The sequence below is a fragment of the Malaclemys terrapin genome, chromosome 18, assembly GCF_027887155.1.
Source record: "Malaclemys terrapin pileata isolate rMalTer1 chromosome 18, rMalTer1.hap1, whole genome shotgun sequence".
NCBI lineage: Eukaryota > Metazoa > Chordata > Testudines > Emydidae > Malaclemys > Malaclemys terrapin.
Window position 1 is genome coordinate 1,554,725 of NC_071522.1, and position 21,571 is coordinate 1,576,295.

At 63.7% G+C, this 21,571-nt stretch overlaps 2 protein-coding genes across 2 annotated transcripts; both read right to left on the reverse strand.

Moving 5' to 3' along the window:
* Positions 1-997: 997 nt before the first annotated feature.
* On the reverse strand, positions 998-10,634 carry PIGS (phosphatidylinositol glycan anchor biosynthesis class S). Its single transcript, XM_054008444.1, has 12 exons — positions 10,561-10,634; positions 9,439-9,578; positions 8,692-8,803; positions 7,638-7,727; positions 6,968-7,059; positions 6,141-6,351; positions 5,566-5,708; positions 5,358-5,472; positions 4,805-4,950; positions 4,282-4,382; positions 3,387-3,597; positions 998-2,520 (listed from the first exon to the last, which is right to left on the reverse strand). The coding sequence occupies exons 1-12, from the start codon at positions 10,577-10,579 to the stop codon at positions 2,245-2,247; spliced, it is 1,656 nt and encodes a 551-aa protein (XP_053864419.1). The 5' UTR covers positions 10,580-10,634; the 3' UTR covers positions 998-2,244.
* Positions 10,635-12,791: 2,157 nt separating this feature from the next.
* ALDOC (aldolase, fructose-bisphosphate C) lies at positions 12,792-20,473 on the reverse strand. The gene is made up of 9 exons (XM_054008546.1): positions 20,382-20,473; positions 18,170-18,297; positions 17,337-17,548; positions 16,942-16,996; positions 16,540-16,700; positions 15,903-15,986; positions 15,378-15,552; positions 14,650-14,849; positions 12,792-13,654 (listed from the first exon to the last, which is right to left on the reverse strand). Exons 2-9 carry the CDS (start codon positions 18,279-18,281, stop codon positions 13,559-13,561), a joined length of 1,095 nt encoding a protein of 364 aa, XP_053864521.1. The 5' UTR covers positions 18,282-18,297; positions 20,382-20,473; the 3' UTR covers positions 12,792-13,558.
* Positions 20,474-21,571: the final 1,098 nt, after the last annotated feature.

A 21,571-nucleotide genomic window follows, 5' to 3' on the forward strand; every position in this document is an offset into this window, starting at 1 on the left:
GGCTTCGGGACAAGGAGAGTGACACAGCTCGGACTATTAGGGCAGAGAGAATATAACCAAGGCAGGCAGCAAGCTAAGGCTCACACATGAAAGCCTGAAAACCCGAGACCGCAGCAAGGAGGCAAAGGGTTATGTTAGAGGTACTGAAGGGGGCTGTTACAGATAACGGGGCTCCCGGCAGAGGAGGGAGAGCCAAGCAGCACTGACGTATTTAGGCAGAAGTGGGATGCTGGCACAGAATTTTATCAATGGACAGGGAGGTCATGGTCACACTTTGGAGGAACCAGGCACTCTTTGGGAGTCAAGAGGGAATCTAGTGCTGAGCATGTTCCACCCCGGATTGGCCGTGGTGGGGAGTTTGCCATTGCCTGGTAGAATGTGGAGAACTGCACAGTCAGGGCACCTAGGCCTACTCTGCGTGGTACCTGGTGCTCTGTGGTAGGTCAGGGGACTGTCCTTTCACCCGGGTTTTCTTGCCCACAGACCAGGCCCATCCTGTTGCAAGGTCCCTGGAACCACTGGTTGCAGCTCCTGAGATACAAGCAAATAGTGTAGAAACTCTCGGGCCCTGCTCTCATCTCCAGGGAAGCACTTCCCCACAGCCAGCTCAATGCCCAGCAAATGCTTCCGCTCCTGCTCCACTGAGCTGGGACAGAACTGGACAGCTTCCAGCAGGGCCTAGCTCCCTGCAGCACCCTCTCCCACAGCACAGAGCAGCAAGGTCCTTCCCATTGGGAAGGATGGATGGACAGACAGACATGCTGGGAGGGAGAGAGACTGGAGCGAGGCAGATGGCCAGGGTGAGCAGCACAACACTCTCCACACTGATTTCCCAGAACCTAGCCCATCTGACAGGAAACCCTCCCAGGCCGACACACACAGGAGCCATCCCGTGAGAGAGCTGCAGTAGCTTGGGCCACCCTGAGAAGCTCCAAGCTGGCCAGGGTGACACAGGCTGCTTGAATTCCCAGGAAAGGCAAGCTGCCTCTCAGCGGAGTCTGGCTTTTACTTTTATTAAAAAGAAACCTTGTTTTGTTCAGCATTGATCAGTGCATCACTCTCACGTCTGCCCACCCCCCCCAGCCCACCTGCAAAACAGGGCCCCAGGCTCCCCTCACAGAGACCCACAGGCTGCCAGCCGTGGCAGGAAGCTAAGAAACCCAAGAGCCACTTTCTGAACGGCCCTGAAGGATGAGCAGCACTCACCTGCTGCAGACACTGCGAGGAAGCGCTGCCCCAATGCACAGGCCCAGGCTGGCCTGTATATGCCCCCTCCGTTGGGGAAGGTGGCAGGGTCACACTTGTGGATTAACAGCTCACAAGGGGAGGGACCCGGGTCCAGTGCACGTAGAGGGGACCCTGCCAATACTAAGGCTCTCAACAGGAATAAAGGGAAGGTGCCTCACAGGTCTCACTCCCGCTAAGCTAGGCAGCCCCAGGGGCACGCCATGTAAGGGCTGGGCTGGAAGGGTGCACTTCAGGCTGCTGAAGCACTCAGAGGGGACAGTCTCCAGAGCCTCTCCCAATCCTTCCGACTCAAAGGAAAGCCCCTTCATCCAGGCACCGTGCGGGGAGTGCAAGCTTGACTCATACCCAGGGAGCCCCAAAGTGCCTCCTCTGCTGTCTGGTGGTGGAGCTGGCTGCAGTAACTAGAAAAAGCAGAAGTGGCCCGAGCTCATCCACCTTGGACCCAGCCTGCAGGGGCATTTTGTTCAGACGGCCAGTCACTCGCAGCTGTAGCCACTCTGCACTCCTTGGGGGAGATCTGCTGAGGCCAGCTGACGGGCTTGTGGGGCTCTTGCCAAGGGGCTGTTTAATTGAGGTGTAGACATTGGGGCTTGGACTGGAGCCCACGCTCTGGTACCTTCCCACCTTGCAGGGGGCTGGAGCCCGGGCTCTAGGACAAGCCCAAAGAGCCACACCGCAATGAAACAGCCCCTTAGCCGGAGTCGGCTGGCCCGGGCCAGCCGTAGAGGCCTAGCAGCAGCATAGGAGTCCCTGCTAACCCCCTAGGTAAAGGCAAAGGCGAACCCAAGAGCTTCATGCTGGGAAGTGGCCATGCTGGGGCTAAGCCTCGGTTTCTGACCCAACACCCTATTTCTGCCAGACTTTCCACTCTTCCAGGATTCACGAAGAATCATCTGAGTCCAAGCCCTTTAACTGGGCCCGGACTGTTCCTACACAGACAGGCTGTCACGAGCTGGCTCTGAGCTCCCCTGCCCCATGGGGCAGCTGCAGACAGGCTCAGTCAGTTTTCATGGGCTCCTTCTTGCTCTGTTTGGCTTCCCGGAGGATCTTCACCAGGGACAGCAGGATGGGCACCGCCATCGGCAGGAAGAGTGGAATGTAGATGGCAAATTTCTGGTCATCAGGGAAGTAGAGGAGATGCAGCAGCGAAGGGTCAAAGAAGGCCCGCTCCGAGGAGGTGACCGCCTCTTTACTGGCCTGGAATGCTGAGCCCAGACGGCCAGAGGCCAGCTCCAGCATGGCAGTCTGCACAGATGCTACTGCATGGTATACCTAGATGGGACCACACAAAGGGTCAGTGCCCAGCAGCTCCCTGTCTGGCCCAGGCAGGTCAAGGGAGCTCCAGGCTCACACACTTGAGGCCCTAGGAGTGCCAGAAGCCGAGCAGATCCTGGATTGTCAAGTCTGGCTCTGCGCTAAGAAGTGACACTGGCCTCTACATATCCCTTCTCAGCACCCCACAGCCAGGGGGCTCCAAGTGTCAAGCCACCTACTCCTACACCGTCACCAGACACGCTTTCTATGCTCTCAGCTACACCAGTGCAGTCCCATTCTCTTCAGTGGCTTGCACACGGAGTCACTGGGGCAAGACGTGGGCCTGCAACAGGAACTTAGCGAACTGCTGCATTGACGCCGCACAGGAAGGAAGGGCTGGAATCCACTCAGTGCCTCAGAGCTGCGTTGGCTCCAAGGTTACAACACCCCCCACCCCACCCCAGGAAGTGGATCTGCCACTTGTACGCTCACTTTTCAGCACAAACTTTCACTCAACGCCACCAAGGGGGGCTCAGCCCAGCAGAGGGGGGGATGGGAGGATTTAGATGGTCTCTCCCCAGTGAGGCTGTGGCAGTTTCTATTAATTCTAGGTCCAGGGCACAAGGGGGCGGTGATGCTGCAGAGGCAGAATTCTCAGCCCAGGAGAGAGCGCCCTTGTGTACTCTACCTGACTCAAGCAGCCAGGCCTGGTCCAGCCTTCCAGGTTAAGGGCAACAATTTTCGGAAAGTTTCCCCATCCCCAAGAGGAGAAATTAATACACCAGTCTGGGCAGCCAAGTCTCCAGCAGCAGCAACTCATGGGTCTCCTATGTGATGCTGGCAGCCCCCAACCTGTCATGGGGACCCTCCCAACACCCACCCACCTCAGAAGCAACATCATCCTTGATGACGATGTTCCCGATCTTGTCTAGCAGTTGGGCCAGGGAGGTGAGGGTGGTGGACACCGTGGCGATATTCTCCACCGTCCGGGTCCACAGCAGGCGGTCCAGCTCCCAGTCAGTCAGCCCCTTGTTCCCAGGGCTCTCCAGCAGGAACTCCTCTGGGAGCGGCACCTGGGAGATCCCAAACAACAACCTGCGGGGGAGAAGGGGCAGATCAGGTCTGTGCTGGCAAGGGAGGTCACCGGGCCAACTCTTCTGCAGGAGGGGTGAGCACGGGGAATGGGCACGCGGCAGAAATGTTCTCGTCTGCCTTTCCTGCAGGGAGTTCAGCCCTGACACAAGGTGCAGGTCTGAGTCCTGCTGCCCAGGGGGGCAGGTGCAAGTCAGGCTTCCCAAACACATTACTGCTGAGCTAAGGCAGAATGAGGCTGGACCGTGACACTGTGGCCGAGAAGGGACAAGTTTACAGGATTGTGGGCTTTGTGGTCATGGGCCTTGGTCCAAGACCCACCAACGCTACTGAACAGCTGTCAGACAGGACAACTCCAGCCGCCAGCTCCCTAGGCCAGAGTGACGCAGCAGCTAAGGGGAGACAGGAGCCACATGCCACTGCCGATCCCCTAAGCCAGCCAGCGACCCGGGAGAAGCCTGTCCTCACATTGCCAGAGCGTCTAGGAGAAGTACAGAACCAGCCCCAGGCTGCAGAGCAGGGGAGTCAGAGGCAGCATCTCTACCCTGGCACACACCTCCCAGGGCAGGCAGGGTCTGCGCTCAGCCCCGGGGGCCACAGCGTCACGCTGCTCTGGGGGAACTGAACATAACGAATGCAGAGAATGGAAGGGCTGGGGCAGGGCGGAGGGGACAGCAGCGTCCTCACCGTAGCTGGGCCAGGAACACCTCCATCACTCGCACCATGTCCACGTCCACCCGAAGCGGGAGAGGGGCCTTGTCAGGAGCTGGGTGGTCGATGTTGTACACCTGCCAAGAGAGTGTGTCCAGGGCAGGCCTGACGCAGGCTATGCCTCACCCGGTCTCTGTTCTCCAGTCAGCCCACAGCTCTGGGCTACCCCGCAGTGCTGAGCAGCGCTGCCTTATTCAGGGAACGGCCAGGGGGCTCAGGCCCAGGCCGCGCCTAGCCTGGCTTCCCATCTCGGAGAGCGGCTGAGACCAGCTGCATCGCAGGAAGGGGCAAATGGAAAAGCCCGTAGGGCGCCGTGGGCACTGCGGGGGCTGGAGGAGCTGAACCAGGAGCTCTCAAGCACAGCACAGGGCTCCAGCTGGCCAGCCCCTGCCAGTCACAGTCCCCAGCACGGGGGCAGGGGACCAAAGGGACTGCCTAGGCCCTGCAGGGGGAGCAGAGCGGTGCTTTCTGCACACAGGGCAGGGCCCCTCCTCCTTACCATGATCCCACCCCAGCGGGGGCTGTGGAAGGCGTTGGTCCCCACCGCGGCGCCGTCCTTGTCCTGGATGTAGAGAGGGGAATGGACGCGCTCTGGCACGTACAGCAGGAAGTTCAACACGGGGTAGAGCGAAGTGGCGCTGGAACCTGCAGCATTGCACAGTGAGCATCACGGCATTTCCGGGGCAGACCCCGGCAGGCAACAGGGACCCTGGGAAGCTGCCTGCAGGAGCTCAGCGTGGGGCACGTTACTGGGGCCAGGCTCCAGCTGCTCTTGAGAAGGGGTCAGCGGCCTGGGGGTTACATTGGTGCTTTCAATACGAGCCGTGCGTTGAGATCCCAGCCAGGTCAGGAACAGCACGAATTCGGCTGGGTCTCAGCCCATGCCTCTGACCGGGGATCTGCCCTTCTAACTAGTCAGCAGTATGGGGGCGCAGGGCTGCGAGCGAGGGCTCTGCGGGGCAGAGCCTGTGCTGTGTCTTCTGGCACAGGTCTCCGCCGTTCCCCTCCGCACCACTAACCTCTCCCAGCAGCCACAGCAAGGTGGCACTTACCCAGCCTGGCTTCCACCGGGTTAATGACGTGGGGGAGACTGAGCGCGCTCAGGATGAAACTGGAGGAAGCCTTGTCAAAGCGGGGCGAGACCCCCAGGACGGCATAGTACAGGATCTGAGGGGATCACCAAGGAGATGGATGTTGTGGGAAGATCACCCTGTGGCCAGCCTGGCTGGGGCACCCTTCGTCCTCCTACCACCCTCTCACCTGGGAGTCCACCGAGAAGTTGGCCACTGAGCCCAGCTTGTCGAGGAAGGGCTGCACGTAGCTGTTGACAGCTGCCTCGATGTCCCAGTGCACGTCATGGGACCTGGGGTCTGGGTTCAATAAGCTGAAGGTGATCTCGTACCCTGGGAAGAGCAGAGAGCAGAGCCTGCCACCAACATCCCACTGCAAGGAGCTGGAGCAGCACATGCCAGGCCAGCACCTGCCAACGGCCCCGGATCCCCAGGGCAGGAGCGCATGAGCAACGATTCCAGAGCAGAGCAGAGGCCAAGTGGGCCAGAGAGAGACCAGAGCTGCGCTCCAAGGAGTAACTGTGGGACCCAGCCTCCCGTTCCTGAGCTCAGGGGCTCCCGGACAGTGGCACTGGGTTGCTGGGGTGCACAGAGGACCCCGGAGTGTTGGTTACTCAAAAGAAGGGGGTGCCTGGGAATTCGAGGAGGGGGAGAGGAATGTGGCCCAACTGGGCTCTGTGCTGCCCCCAGCCCTGTCCAAGGAAGACAGCGTGCTGCAGAGCACCATGGGAACAGTTCTCATGGCAGGCACCCCACGCATCCTACCCAGGCTGGATTTGAACGGGCGCCTCGTGTCCGTGCCGAGCTGGTCCATGGGGACGCGATCAGACAAGGCGGTGGTGATGGAGTCGGTGGTAAAGGACATGGCCTGCACAATCTGCTGCACCCGGGCACTAATGGCAGCCAGGACATCCCCTGGGCCCTGCGTACGCCTCATCACAGCGCTACGGTGCTTCCCGACGTACACACCAATGCCCTGTGGAGAAGGCAGGGCAGTGAGCCAGGACTCTGGGGGGGGCAAGGAGCACACACCTCCCCTCTCCTGGGACCGGAGTGCTCCCAGGGCAGCATGCTCAGCCCCTGACAGGGGTGCCCCAGACTGACCCCGTCTTGTGCCTGGACGCAGGATAACAGGGCTGGGAAGCTCCACGGACAGCGGCCTCAGGCAAAGAGGGTCTTGGATTGTTCTGCAGCCACGTCACTGAAGGGCAGGGGAGAGCTCACCAAATACACAGGAGATCCATGCCCCCTCCTGCCTATGGGGCGTGCACCAAGCAGCGTGGCAAGCGTCTCTCTTTCTGCAGAAGGATGTCCCTTCCAGCAGTGCCCCCTCCCCCTCAGATCACCCACCTCCCAGGCCCCTGCCAAGACCCAGCCACATGACTCTCCCCCTCGTCCTATGCCTGGAGGAAAGAGAGCGACAGGGGAATAGGGCATCTTTCTGGGCAGGTCCCCGTCCAGCACAATCTCTCTGGGGGGCGTCTGCCTGCTCTCTTGCTCCAGGGACACAGCAGGCAGCCCCAGGACATTCCAAGCCACACTCCTGGTCCCAGAGTGAGGAGGTGGGGCACTCCCAGCAGAGGATGCTGTACCTGAGGCAGGAGAAGGGAGGTTTCCGGGATCACGTATACTGTCAGAGCGCCCACCGAGTCCTCCTGCAGCGGGAGCAGCGCAGCATCTGCCTCTGGGGAAGAGAAGGGAGTTAGTGTTGTTGGGAACCTCACCCCACACCGCACGTGTCAGGCAGCATCCCATGGGGGATGGAGCAGGCATTACCAGTTGCCCAAAGGACGTATTCCAGAGAGGGGAATCCCTCATCTCTCTCCTAGCCCATCTCCAGCCGGGACTCCTGGCTCCCTCGCAGCCCCCACTACAACACAAATCCATGTCCACAGTCACCCCTAGGTCCCTGCCCCACCCCCCAGGCTCCTGGAACTCCCCCCTGCCCTGAAGCAGCCCATTCCTATGCCCCAAGAGCTGCACATGGTAGTTAGCAGCAGCAATCCCAAGCAGCAACCCGGGTGATGTGCACCCTGGGAATGCCGGCCCGTTGCTCCCCACAACCCGGGTGTTTCTGGTAGGTACAGCAACAAACTGGCACCCCACCACCTGCATCCTAGTCGGGCCGAGACCGGAGAGCAGCAGCCGCAGGGCATGGCCAGCTGCACGGCCACCCCAGGAGAGCCAGGACTCCCTGCTCTTTGCCAGCTCTACCCCAGGGCAGCAGCCTAGCGTATCCTACTGAACCGTGCAACCCGGTACCTTGCACGGTGGCCATGGCCAAGGCTGCCTGCTCCGTGGCGGTCGCACTCCGATAAGTCGTCTCATAGCGGGCTGTAACGCTTGTTTTTGCTGTGGGGAAGGAAGAGAGAGCAGGTGAGGCCAGCTGGCCCTATGTGCTGTGCTCTCCAGCACCAGGGCCCTGCTCTGGCAACCCCGATAAGGAACCAGGGCTGAAAGGGACACAGCACCTTCTCCCAGCTGTGCGCATGCCCTAAGCCTCCCCTTAGGCCAGTGCTGGGCCCCAGTTCCCAGAGCTGAGCAAGGCCTCCCGGCCCGGTCGGTCCATCCCCGCAGGCAGGACAGGTCCCTAGGGTTTGCCCCGTCTGACGTGTCACAAGGGACGGGGCTCCCCTCCCTGGGAAGATAACTTCAGCATGACCTACCTCACGGGCAGGGAGCTTCCTTCCCTTCGTTTTACTCCGATTGTCGTTACCCACCCATGTGCCCCTCCCACCTCATGGTGTGTGTCCCCAGACACTCGGGAACATTGTGCTCCAGCTAACCTCAGCTCTCGGAACTGTCCCTCCTCAGTGGCTCCCTCCGGCCTCGCTCCAACGCTGCAGGCGGGGAGCAGTCAGTGCCCCCTGCTCTTCACCCTCCACGCCTGTATCTCACCAGCCAGCCCCTGTCTAGCTCACTGCCTAATTGCACTGGGGTCACAAGAGGCTCCTGCTTGGAGGAGAGCAGCTCCAGCCTTTCACAGCTTGGAACAAGGTAAGAAACTTCCCGTGTCATTAGTCGCCACCATGACTAATCTGTGGGGGACAGTCCCAGCCCCAGAGTGGGCCTAGCTCCTGCAGCTGGAGGGGAGAAATGGGGACACCACTTGCCTAGTTGAGCTAGTCCCTGCAGGACCATGGTGGACGGGGCTGCTGGCCTTCATTGCACTAGCTCAAAGCCATCTGTAGGAGGCCGTGAGCTCAGCAACAGCCAAGGGGAGAGACAGGGACAGTGGGGAGAGTCGGGGGAGAGATTAAAGCGAACAAAGGGGTTACAGCAAAAGCACAACCCCCCAGCAGTCAGAGGTCCTTACAGTTTAACAGGTTCTCCTCCTCCTGTGTGTCTGCGAAAGGGAGTCTCCTCCACTGAGCTCCTGGCAGAGCCCCCTTGGCAAAGACCACCGAGACGGGCACAGTCAGCTGGAACTGAGCAAACAGCAGCATAAGCCACGGCCCCTACCACCGTCCCAGCCTCCGTCAACCCTCCGCACCTCCTCACAGCCCTTCTGGGAGCCCCAGCACCACCCAGAGCCCTGGGGCCCCCTAGAACTTCAACAGTATCTGAACCCTGTGAAGGGAGACCCATGAATTGCTGCTGCCACCAACTGGAAACTCCTGCGTCTACATCAAGAGTCGGTGCCAGAAACCGCTGACAGATGTAGGACATTCAGCCCTTCCCAAGGGGGAACGGCCGTCGGGGCAGCAAACGCCGGCTGGGTGGGCCGGCCCCAGGCTCAGGGCTAGCAAAGCACCCCAGTGCCTGAGCTCTCCCCGTACTACCCGGATCCTGGTCCCAGAACTACCACTCGGCACGGAGGCCTCAGGGCAGTGCGGTGCCGAGCCACGGGCCGGGCCCAGCCAGGCAGCATCCGCTCCCCCCGGGCTGCAGCGGTCACAGGCCGGCCAGGAGGGAGAACACACGGCTGGTCTTCGCACCGGGCCCCGAGGGGGGGGCGCAGAGCGAGGCCGGCCCTGGTCTCCCCCCCCCCACACGCTGGGAGCGAGGACAGCTGGTTCCCGGGGAGGGGCCCGGCGCCCCGCTCCCCCCCCCGGCGCCCTACCCGGAGCGAGCCCAGCGCGCTGATCCCCGCGTAGGGCAGCGAGGCCCGGTACGTCTCCGTCGTCTTCCACCAGAGCGGCAGCCCCAGCACCAGGGCGACGGCGGCGAAGGAGAGAGCAGCGCGCTTCCCCCGGGCCTTCTCTGCGGGCAGAGACACGGGCAATGGCGGGGGCCGGTACCCCCGCTCCCCCCCGGCCCCCCTCTCCCCACCCCCGCCCCCTCGTTCCCCCCCGGCCCGGCTCCCCTCGCTCCCCCCCAGGCCCCCGGCTCCCCCCGGTACCCCCACTCCCCGCTCCCCCCCGGCCCGGCTCCCCTCTCCCCACCCCCGCGCTCCCCCCCAGGCCCCCGGTACCCCCACTCCCCGCCCCCCCCCGGCCCGGCTCCCCGCCCCCTCACTCCCCCCTCCCCGCCCCGGCTCCCCCCGGTACCCCCACTCCCCGCTCCCCCCCGGCCCGGCTCCCCTCTCCCCACCCCCGCGCTCCCCCCCAGGCCCCCGGTACCCCCACTCCCCGCCCCCCCCCGGCCCGGCTCCCCGCCCCCTCACTCCCCCCTCCCCGCCCCGGCTCCCCCCGGTACCCCCACTCCCCGCCCCCCCCCGGCCCGGCTCCCCGCCCCGGCTCCCCCCGGTACCCCCACTCCCCGCCCCCCCCCGGCCCGGCTCCCCGCCCCCTCACTCCCCCCTCCCCGCCCCGGCTCCCCCCGGTACCCCCACTCCCCGCCCCCCCCCGGCCCGGCTCCCCGCCCCCTCACTCCCCCCTCCCCGCCCCGGCTCCCCCCGGTACCCCCACTCCCCGCCCCCCCCCGGCCCGGCTCCCTGCTCCCTCACTCCCCCCTCCCCGCCCGCCTCCCCCTCGCTCCCCCCCCGGCCCCGGCTCGGCTCCCCCCTCCCCACCCCCGCCCCCTCGCTCCCCCCCAGGCCCCCGGCTCCCCCGGTACCCCCACTCCCCGCCCCCCTCCCCCCGGCCCCCCCTCGCTCCCCTCCCCCCGGCCCCCCCTCGCTCCCCTCCCCCCGGCCCGGCTCCCCTCAACCAGCCCCTCTCCCGGCTCCCCCCGGCCCGGCTCCCAGGACGCCTGGGTTCCGCCCCCCGCTGTCATGGGGCCCCATCAGCTCCCGGCTCCGCACCTGCCTCGTCAGCCGCCATCCTCTCGCCCGGCTGCTCTTCCCGGACCTCCAGGGGCGGGGCCTGCCCGCAGCCGGGGAAACCAGCCAGCAGCCAATCGGCGCAGATCGACAGCAGCGCTGACCAATCAACGCTGACTAAGAGAACCGGGGGCGGGTCGCGAAGATTCCTGTCCGCTACGGGTCCCTCAGAGGGACACGGCGGGGGAGGGGGCCGTCCGGTACAGGGGCCCGCGAGAGAGAGAGGTGTGGGCGGGTCCATGCTGCATGCACACAGAGCACCTCCGCCCGGCCAGCGGGGCCCCCGGCCCTCCCCGGACACTGCGCCCCTCCCCCAGCACTGCACCCACACCCCGCCCTCCCCGGGCACTGCGCCCCTCCCCCAGCACTGCACCCACACCCCGCCCTCCCCGGGCACTGCGCCCCTCCCCCAGCACTGCACCCACACCCCGCCCTCCCCGGGCACTGCGCCCCTCCCCCGCCACTGCACCCACACCCCGCCCTCCCCGGGCACTGCGCCCCTCCCCCGCCACTGCACCCACACCCCGCCCTCCCCGGGCACTGCGCCCCTCCCCCGCCACTGCACCCACAACCCGCAATCCCTGGGCACTGCGCCCCTCCCCCAACACTGCACCCCACACCCCACCCTTCCCAGCATTGGGCACTGCACCCCTCCCCCAGCACTGCACCCACACCCTGCCCTCCCCAGCCCTGGTCACTACACCCACAACCCGCAATCCCTGAGCACTGTGCCTGGGCACTGCACCCACACCCCGTCCTCCATGGGCATTGCGCCCAGTCACTGCGCCCCTCCCCCAGCACCACACCCCGCCCTCCCCGTCACTGCACCCCTGCCCCAGTACTGCACCCACACCCCCCACACCCCAGGCCTTCCATACGCATCGCGCCCTTCTCAGCCCCAGTCACTGCACCCACACCCCACCCTCCCTGGCATTGGATACTGTGCCCTTCCCACACCAGTCACTTCACTGCACCCCAGCCCCAGGCACTGCGCACACACACTGCCCTCCCCCACACCGAGCACTGGCCACCCCCCTCCCCCCCAAGCCCTGGGCACCGCACACTCACCCTGACCCGGTCACTGCAACTCTCCCTCCCCTTGCTAGTGTCCCCCCTCCGTCCCCCAGCATCAGGCACTGCACACCTCCCCCCAACCCTCCTAATTAACTCATCATCCAGTATCAGTGCCTCAGTGACTGCTTTCCTGCAAGGGGATTCTCGGTCCAGGAAACCTGAGCAGAGCACAGGACGGGGACCCAGGCCTAGTCAAGGGCTGGCCCCACTTCTCTCCGTAACTGCTACTCAGACCTTGTAGGAAGGAGGCATTTGACCTTTCTGCCTCCGTTTCCCCACCTGTACAACACAGCTACCATTCCTGTAGGCAGGTGAAATTGGCAAGAGCCCTGTGATACCGGAGAGTCAACACTAATTCCCTTGGTGGAAATGGCACTTTACCCATGACAGAAATCAGGAAGATTCAGTCCCTTAAGGAGCAGTGAGTCATCTTCAGCCAGGTCAAGAGACAGGGGTGGTTGGCTAAGGAAAACACCAACTGAACAGGACCACATTACAGCTCTACCACAGAGGAGCGCGCCTGTAGTCCATGCAACGGGCAGGCCTTGCAGTAGGAATGGGGATGGCTCACGTGCTACCACAACAGCTCCAGAGGAATCTTAGCTGAACCCCCCAGTCTTGTTTTACTACAGTTCCGCAGTAGGCCACACTCCACCCCTACGGGAGGGCAGCAGCTGCCTTCCTTGCACAGGGCTGGACAAGTTCTACTGAACTGAGCACACAGCGAGAGGTCGGTATCGCTAGTCATGGGCAATCAATGGAGGAGCTTCACCCACTACTGAAGCACAGCCACCTCTGGGGTGGAACATGGGAGCTGTTTAGCAGCATAAGACAGTTCAGCAGAGGAAGGGAGGAAAGCACCCGTGTCCAGCTGAAGCAGTAGGGGGATGTGGAGAGGAAGTTTGTAATGGACAGCAGAGACCTGGACCTGAGGAGCTTTGGGAGGGGAAGGGCTGGATTTGGAAGAAGTCTCCATGTGGGTTTGTCACTCCAGAGTGCGTGGCTGGAAGCAGCTACTTTGTCTTCTTCACCCCAACTCAGAATACCCATGTTAAATAGACTCCCTCCCTCCCCCCCCGCCCCCCGGGAGAGAAAACAGCTAATCCCCATCCCTACCCCCAGATGGAAGTAGCAGTCGCTTGTCACTTTCTCTATGATTTATTTGTTAGACTATTTGGTACATCAGGTGCATATGGGGAACACAACACACGGCAGGAACTGGCTCCCCTACCATCGGCTGCTCACACCCGACTCAGCAGACACAGAGCGGTGGCAGCAGAGGCGCGGCACTACGGGGCGGGGAGCACACAATCAGAACTGCAAAGCTACAGCTTCACACCACAGTGCAGTCTAATGCAGCTTGGGGTCCCACACGGCCAGGGCCTTGAGACCACACAGGGCAGGCGGAGAACAGGCACTGGGGCACCAACAAAACGGAACGCTTCCTGCACACAAAAACCCCTTGGGAACAGGGGCCTCCTGCCCCAGAGCCAGGCATGGGCCCAGGGGACATCGCCCCTCCCCACCTCCTGCCAGCCTAGCTCCTCTTCCACCTCTAAACAATACCCTTTAAGGAGAACTGGAGAATTAAAGGGGAAGGGATGGGGTCTGCAGCCTGCACTGTCTGGCCAGTCCCTCCCGGGAGCCTCTGTCGGGGCACCTCTCCCTCCTCTTTCACAGGCACAAAGTCAGCAGCAATTGAAAGAAAACACGAGACTGGGGCAGTACATCCAGGTGGGGCTTGTTCCTCCCTTCTTCTCCCCTGCACCAGAGGCGACTACTTGGCTCCTGTCGGTGGCTACAGTAGAAAGCTGGGGGTGACTTGTGGCTGATATGGAACGTGGCAGAGTGGGAGACTGGTTGGTCAGTGGGGCTGGAAAGCCCGCCCGGGGCTCCGAGCCAGGGCTCAGTAGGCATGGTTAGCCACGTAGAGAGACTGCCCAGCAGCATCAGAGTCGTCTCCGCTGCCCTCGTACTTGCCAAGAGCAGCCAGACTGTTCACCTACGACACAGGGAGAGACCAGTTAGCATCCTCGTCACTGGCTGTGCCCCCAGCCATGGCCCTGGCACCCTCCACCCCCCAGCACAACAGGAGACTGGCTAGGAATCATACCAAGTGCCACACCATTCCCGTAGTCACTGCTCTCTTCACCACGTGCGCCAGATGCCATTTTAGCCTAGACGTGGTGTGACGAAGTGGGAATGTTCTTAATATTTTCTGTGAGTGCTGTGAGTGCCTCAGTTTCCCCTATGCATTTCTCCAGTGTCTAGGGGTGTGTGATTGTTGCAGAGCCCTAGGGGGCCAGTGTGATACTGTCTGCACAGAGAATTGCCGACACCCTGTCTCCTGGCAACTGATGGCCTGGGCCCTTCCTCTGCAAAGGTGCCAACTGAAGGTGTTGGGGAACAAAGATCAGGTGACCTCCTGGCCCGGGAAAGAGACAAAGGCCAGAGGAGGGGCTGCAGAGTTTGGAGCTGGCTGGGAAAATGAAGGCGAGCCCAGACAGGGTTCTGGCCTCCCTGGCCCCCCCAAGATTGACCTGACTGAGGGGATCCTGTTGTCTGTACCTGCAAGACCTGTCTCGGACTGTGTCCCTGGCATCTAAATAAGCCTTCTGTTTTACTGGCTGGCTGAGAGTCACGGTGAATTGCAGTAAGCCGGGGGTGCAGGGCCTGGTCTCCCCCCACTCGGTGACAACTGGAGATTCCAGGCACGCAATACACATGTACTCCCTGCTGGTATCTCCCAGCAGCCAGGGCTGGCTCTGGCCAGCCCTGCCAGGACACACGGGGCTCATCCCAACACTTTCCTGGACACAGGGGCTTGAATGGACAATTTCAGGAAGCTTTAGATTGAAAGTGGCCAAGCAGATCTTTCACCGCGACGCCCTCAGGCTTGGGGCAGGGCACTTCCTGGTCCTTGCTGCCCAGGAGTTTCCAGGGCAGGGAACCGGGGAAAGGACCCTTCGCAGCACACCCCGACCTCCAGCTCAGTACCTCGGCACGCTTCATAAACGCATCGGTGGCAGAGCTCTCGTTCTCCCTCTGGCCGCGCCAGGCGTTGAGTGCCGAGGCTTGCAGGGCACGTCCGTAGGAGAAGGTCAGAGCCCAGGGCCGGGCCAGGGGACAGTTGTTGATGGCGTTCAGGTTAATGGAAGCTTCCTCCTCACTCTGCCCCCCAGAAAGGAAGGTGACACCTGAAAACAAGGCCAGGACATTGAGGGAGGGGTTCAGCGCCCATCCTAGGCTCAAACCCAGATGTGTGGACACCTAGAGCCCCCCACACCCCACTTCCTGCACAGCCCGAACCTCCACTGCAGAGCAGACTGTGCAGCACCCACAAGCTGAGAGAGCCGGGCCTGGCCTACGCTTGCAAATCAGATCGACCTAGCTCCGTCGCCCAGGGCACCGCCAGTGTCACGCCCGGGGCTCGCCCGAGCAACCGCCTCAAGGGGGCCATTTACCACAGCAACAGACACTGCTTCTGTCCACACAGTGCTCCATGGGTGCAGCTGTGCCGCTGCAGTGTAGACAGCCTCACACACCCTGCTCTGCCAGCGGACGAGGGTGCTACAGCTTGAGCGTGGCTGTCCCAGCAGTGGCCGGGATGCAGAGAGTTCCCTCCCCAGGCAGGGACACCCCGGGACCAAGCGACACACGTCAGCCCAGCTAGACTCCAGCACCTGGGGGTGGGGAGCTCAAAGGCAGCTCTGTGCCCTGGCTACCTGGGACGGCGGGAGGCACGGTGCGGCGCAGCGCTGTCACCGTGGCCATGGCAATCTCCTCGGCGCTGTACTTGGTTGGGCAGGCGTGCCCCGGAGTGACCATGTTGGGTTTCAGTAGCGTGCCCTCCAGGTAGATGTGATGGTCGCTCAGGGCCTTGTACACGGCCGCCAGCACCTGAAAGCAAGGCAGCAAGCGCTGAGCTCTCACATCTGCTCTGCACCCCGGGGAGCCCAGCCCCCAGGTCTCCCCCCAGCCCTGCCCGGAGCCCAAGAAGCTGCTGGGGACATCCCACGTGCCCCAGTGCCAGGTGCAGGGCAGGGCCTGGAGTGCTGTGGTGACATCCCAGCATGGCGCCTTCTGCCCATCAGGGTGGCAGTTAAGACTGCAGAGCCCTCTGAGTGCCGGGCGGCCTGCATGGGGGATAACGGGGCACGCAGAACAGCGGCTGGGGTGGGTACCCTTCCCCTGGTCTCGCTGTGTGCCATGCCCCCTAACGCCCCTGGCACTGCTGGGACAGGGCTCACCTTCTCGGTCACATACTGGCAGCGCTTCAGGTCATGGTCTCCATCGGGCAGGATCTCTGGTTCCACAATGGGCACGATGCCGTTCTGCAATGGGAAGGTGTTACGGGTAGCACCCTGCGTGGCAGAGCGGGAAGGACGTGCCAGACAGGCCTCCCCACCCAAGGGTGCTCTGCAGGGGACGATGGGGAGAGCAGGACAACGGCCTCGCCAAGGTTTCACCCCCTGACACCAACGCACACGTTCCCTGGTCAGAGAGGGGCCCCGCAGCTGGGTCTAGCAGAGCCATGGAGCGCGTAACGCAACTGGGCCCTGGGATCCATGGGAAAGATGCCATCCAAAACCACCCCTCAGCTGGTGCCGGGGACCCCTCACTGCCCTAGGGACTGAGCGCCTGGCCTGCCAGCCAGCCAGAGGCCTCCTGACTCCCCCGGGCAAGCCCCTGCGCCACAGGGGCTGCTCAGTGCTGAACATGGGGGGAGAAGAGCCCGCAGGGGGGATGGGGTCCGCGTGTGACCCGAGTGGAAGCTACCTGGGGCACGGCCCTGCACTGCACAGCGCGTACTGTTGGCACAGTCAGTGCAACACTCGGCTCCACCGCACAGAGCCTCAGGCCGGTGCCCCACCGCGCTGCCCTCACCTGCTGGCAGATGCTGGCGTAGCGGGCCAGGACGTTGGCGTTCTCCATGATGGCGAGGGCCGAGGGGGTGTTCTCACTGATCTTCAGCACACAGCGCCACTTGGCAAAGTCCGCACCGTCCTTCTTGTACTGGGCACAGCGCTCGGACAGCCCGTCCAGACCTGCCCCCAACACACAGTTACCCTCAGCCAGGCTCAGCTGCGGCCTACGGACCCCACCCGCCCTCTAGTGCCAGCCATTCCCTGGGCAGGTGGGAATCCCCATGCTGAGGGCACGTGGCAGCTGCCCCAGCTCCACCCACCAAGGTGGGGAATCGCCACCGTTTTCAGACAGGCCAGAGGGTTTGTTCAGCATTACAGAGCTCAGCTCCCCCAGCCCACTCACGGAGCAGCCGTCGCATACCTTGGGTCGTGGTTTCTCCGTCAGTCCCAGCCAGAGGCACAACGCCCTTGTCCACCTGCAAAGGGAACGGCAGGGCACAGGTGAGGCGAGACCGCAGAGCCCTGGGACTGGCTGGAAACCCAGACACATGCCCGGGAACAGGACAGGAGCCTCAGTGTCTGGGAAAGCAGCCCCTGCCTGAGCTGAGGGAAGTCATGGCAACCAGCAGGAAGCCATGACAACGGGAGCAGAGCCTCTGAGCTGTCAGCGTGAGCAGCTAGTGCACCTCCCTGCTGAGTCCAGACACCCCCAGGGCAGCAACGTCCCGGCACACAGGGCCTGCTGCACTACGGCATCGGCTACCGTGGGGCACAGGGGCCCCGGCACCACCCACCTGGCAGCCCCCAGCCACTCACCTTGATGCCCACCACGATGCCCTTGTCTTTGATCATCCTGACGAAGGGGGTGCCGTCATCCCCCTGCTGGTACATGGTCTCGTGGAAGAAGATGACACCTCCGATGCACTTCTTCACCCGGTTGTCGGCACTGAACAAGATCTGGCGGTAGAGCCGGCGGTTCTCCTCTGTGTTCTCCACCCCAATCTGGTTCAGGCGCTTGGCCATGCTTCCTGCAGGGACAGAGGGGAGCATGGATGATACATGGGATGAGTTTTCCTGGGGGAAAGGGGAGCCCAGAGGAACATAGGATTTGCCGTTGAGCCACCGAGTGCCAGCCACCACCCACACCTGATGCCAGGGGAGCAAGTGGCACGTGGGGGCAGCAGCTGCCTGGGACACCAGAGCAGGGAACAACTTTCAGGCTGTAGCTCTGCGAACAGCCAGGAAGGAGCAGCAGGCGCAAAGGCTGTCGTGGTTCTGAAGGGAACATCACCATTTGGGGAGGGGAGATAAACAACCCCCCAGTGATCCCTGGGCCACCCCAATCCAGGACCCCTTGTCGTGACCCTTGGACTCTGGGATCACGAACGTCGTTGGGGCCAGAGATTGCAGCAGGAGCTGCACAGAGGGAGCCAGCGCAGCACAACACACACGGTTTTCTTCCTGAGCCAGCTGTGCTCGAGCCTGGGATGTCAGCGGTGGAGCTGCCAGCTCAGCGCCATTTCTAGAACCTCGGCGCCACCCGTCACTGATGTGCGAGGCCAAACTCCCAGCTGGACCCGAGACCAGCCCTGGGGATTGCAGGAGCCCAACGGGGTCATTCTGCCCAACAATGACTTATTCAGACCAACCTACGGACTCATCCGCTGCCAGGATCCCCTTGCCCGGGGCCACGATTCGCAGCGCGATGTCAGACAGCTCCTTCTTCTGCTCAGCTGAGAGCGCGGGATACTGGTGCGTCATCGTTACGGATAGTCTCCTGAACCAGGGCGAGGAAGAAGTTAGCCCTCCCCCTGCTCTAGGGAGCAGGGACAGATGGAAGTCTTCACCTCTGCCACTAAGGCAGAGTCCTGGTTCCCCCACCCAGGACTGAGAGCACTCAACTGCCTTCCCCACTGGTCAGTATGTGCCATGACCCTCTTCAGTAGCTTCCCTGCTGTAATACACCCACTTGCCCACCAGGAGGCACTGCCACAGCTCACCTACTCCAGGCCCGGCTCTCCATGCAGGAGTGTTGGGGGGGTGGGGGGTATGTTTGTGCCAGTCCCAGCCTTCCCCCAGAGGCGCTGTGTAGGGAGCAGCGTGGACAGAGAGCTGGCTGGGAGCACCTGCCCGCCCCATCTCAAGCCACCGCAGAAGGCTGCCGCCCAAACACTGCAGTGTTGCTGCTTCCAAAACTCCAAGGTCATTTGCTAAACCCAGTGCCCCCCCCCAATGCAGGGGCACCAAGTCTGGAGTGACCCCTTGGCTACCCTCTCCCCCCACCAGTCAGGGAATTGAGCCCATCCGGGCTCCCAAAACCAGCTGAGACCCCCAGCCTGGCATCCTTGGGAGCAGGGGAGGGCGGGGGGAAAGCCCGTCCCATCCCCTTCCGCCGCGGCTGTGGTACAGCTGGGTCTGCACACCAAGCACGGGGAAGCAGCCGCTTGCCACCCTGCCTCCGTCAGCAGCCGTCTGGCCAGAGGCTTCTCTCTGAATTGTCCCCCAGACAAAAGGCCGAACCCATCCACCGATTGTCCTAACCCGCATGGGGCCCGTTACATAACAGGCAGGCACGCAGGCCCCAGCGTGCAGTGCTGCCACCACGGCACGGGCCCAGCCTCGTGTAGCACCAGCCTCCTCCTCCCCCTCCCCGCAGCCATCTCAGGGCTCTGCTGCGCACGTCTAGAGCCAGCACTAGAGACCGGCCCACGGTGCTCCTGGCACGACAAGCAGGGGAGATGGGCCACCCCCGCCCCTGCACAGAGCACTGGGCAGTCTCTGGTCGCAGCCCTGGGTCACCACAATCAGAGCAGGTGCGGGAAAGCCCCAGCCCAGCCCTCGCACCAGCTCTTGTGCTCCAGGCCAGGGGCCGCGTATCAGCCGGCCGGGGACAGCCATTCGCTCACACACAAAGCCAGACTGAGGCAGAGCCAGAAACAGGAGCCCAGAGCTCAAATCCCGGGGAGAAGGGAGCGTAATAGCATGAGTCCAGTTCAAGGTCCCTGTAATCCGCATGGAGGCCCAGTCACGGGGTTACAGGGGCCCCAGGGCATGCAGCCGCCTTCCCCTGCAACCCCCAGAAATGCTGCTCCAGCAGAGCAGCCCTTCGCTGGCGCCCATGAAGCCCACGTGCGGCCCATAGGAACCCTGCGAGCGGGGACTGGCTGGTCGGCACAAGCCTGCAATGCACCACATAAGCCAGCTAAGGCCGGTTAATGCCACGAGCCAGTCTGCTCCCTCCCAGCGCCCAGGCAGGCTTGTCAGCTGGGCTCTGCGGCTAAGCTCATGCTGGGGTGTCACTCTGCAGCCAGCTGGGGCCAAGCCCCCTGCTCCCGGAGCCGGATGGACCCTCCAGAGAGCGGCAAGAGCCAGGGTCCCCAGCCTGTCCGCTGAGCCTGGCACCAGGGTTTGCCAGGGGGACAGCACATGCCAAGCATGGAACTCGGCCGCTTGGGAGTCACCACGGACCCTGGTACCTTCTGGGCATCTGGGTGCACTCCGCTGGTGTCAGCAGGTGGCCTCTGAGCAAAGGCCCCCAGCAACCCCCTGGCCCTGAGAGCCACCGGCCCCCCCAGCCTCCTTCCCCGCACTGCCCCCCCAGCAACCCCCCCAGCCTCCCCAAGCCACTGGCCCCCCCAAACAACCAGCCCCCCCCAGCCTCCTTCCCCGCACTGCCCCCCCAGCAACCCCCCCAGCCTCCCCAAGCCACTGGCCCCCCCAAACAACCAGCCTCCCCAGCCTCCTTCCCTGCACTGTCTCCCCCAGCAACCCTCCCAAGCATCTCGCCCGTACCCCCCCAACCCCGCAGCCCCGCTCCTCGAGCCGCCCCATCGCCGGGGCCGGGTCCTGGGCGGCCCTTACCGGCAGCTGGGCTCGGCTCTCTCCGGTGCTGGCGCTGCGGCTCTACGGGCTGCGCGGCTCGGGCGCCGGTAAATGAGGCTGGAGCAAGTGCCGCAGAGCTACGTGACTCCGGCGGGCGGGGCCCGGTGACTCAGCCCCGCCCCGCCCGGCCCGGCCCGCAGCGCCGGGGGGCTCCCAAGGGAGGAGCAGGGGGCCATGGGGCAGTGCCCAAGGGAGCAATGGGGCAGTGCCCAAGGGGGGGGCAGGGGGCCATGGGGCTGTGCCCAAGGGAGCAATGGGGCAGTGCCCAAGGGGGGGGCGGGGGGCCATGGGGCTGTGCCCAAGGGGGGACAGGGGGCCGTGCCCAAGGGAGGAGCAGGGGGCCATGGGGCATGCCCAAGGGGGGGCAGGGGGCCATGCCCAAGGGAGCAATGGGGCAGTGCCCAAGGGGGGGAGCAGGGGGCCATGGGGCAGTGCCCAAGGGAGCAATGGGGCAGTGCCCAAGGGGGGGGCAGGGGGCCATGGGGCTGTGCCCAAGGGGGGACAGGGGGCCGTGCCCAAGGGAGCAATGGGGCAGTGCCCAAGGGGGGGGCAGGGGGCCATGGGGCTGTGCCCAAGGGAGCAATGGGGCAGTGCCCAAGGGAGGAGCAGGGGGCCATGGGGCATGCCCAAGGGGGGGGCAGGGGGCCATGCCCAAGGGAGCAATGGGGCAGTGCCCAAGGGGGGGAGCAGGGGGCCATGGGGCAGTGACCAAGGGAGCAATGGGGCAGTGCCCAAGGGGGGGGCAGGGGGCCATGGGGCAGTGCCCAAGGGGGAGCAGGGGGCCATGCCCAAGTTGGGAGCAGAGGGCCATCTCAGGCATTCCCTGCGCTGGTACCTGTGCCATGGCTGGGGGTGCAGGGTCTCAGGCACTGCTGCACCCACTGGGAGAGCCAGGGCCTGGCTGGAGAACACTTTTGGGCTCCAGCACCCTGGCAGGCCAAAGCACATGACCCAGTACGTGACAAGCAGGGAGGGAGTACGGGGCCTGGCTGCCAGGGCATCTCTGCAGAATACCCACGGGGAGGCCTGAGGCCCTCGCACTCAAAGGGCCCTGGCACTCAAGGCCGGGAGGCCAGGCACTCACTGTGTCCTTTGCTGGCCAGGCCCCCAGTGGGCCCCCCTCAGTAGCTGCCAGGCCGACCCTGCCTTCCCCCCTTCCAGGAACCACT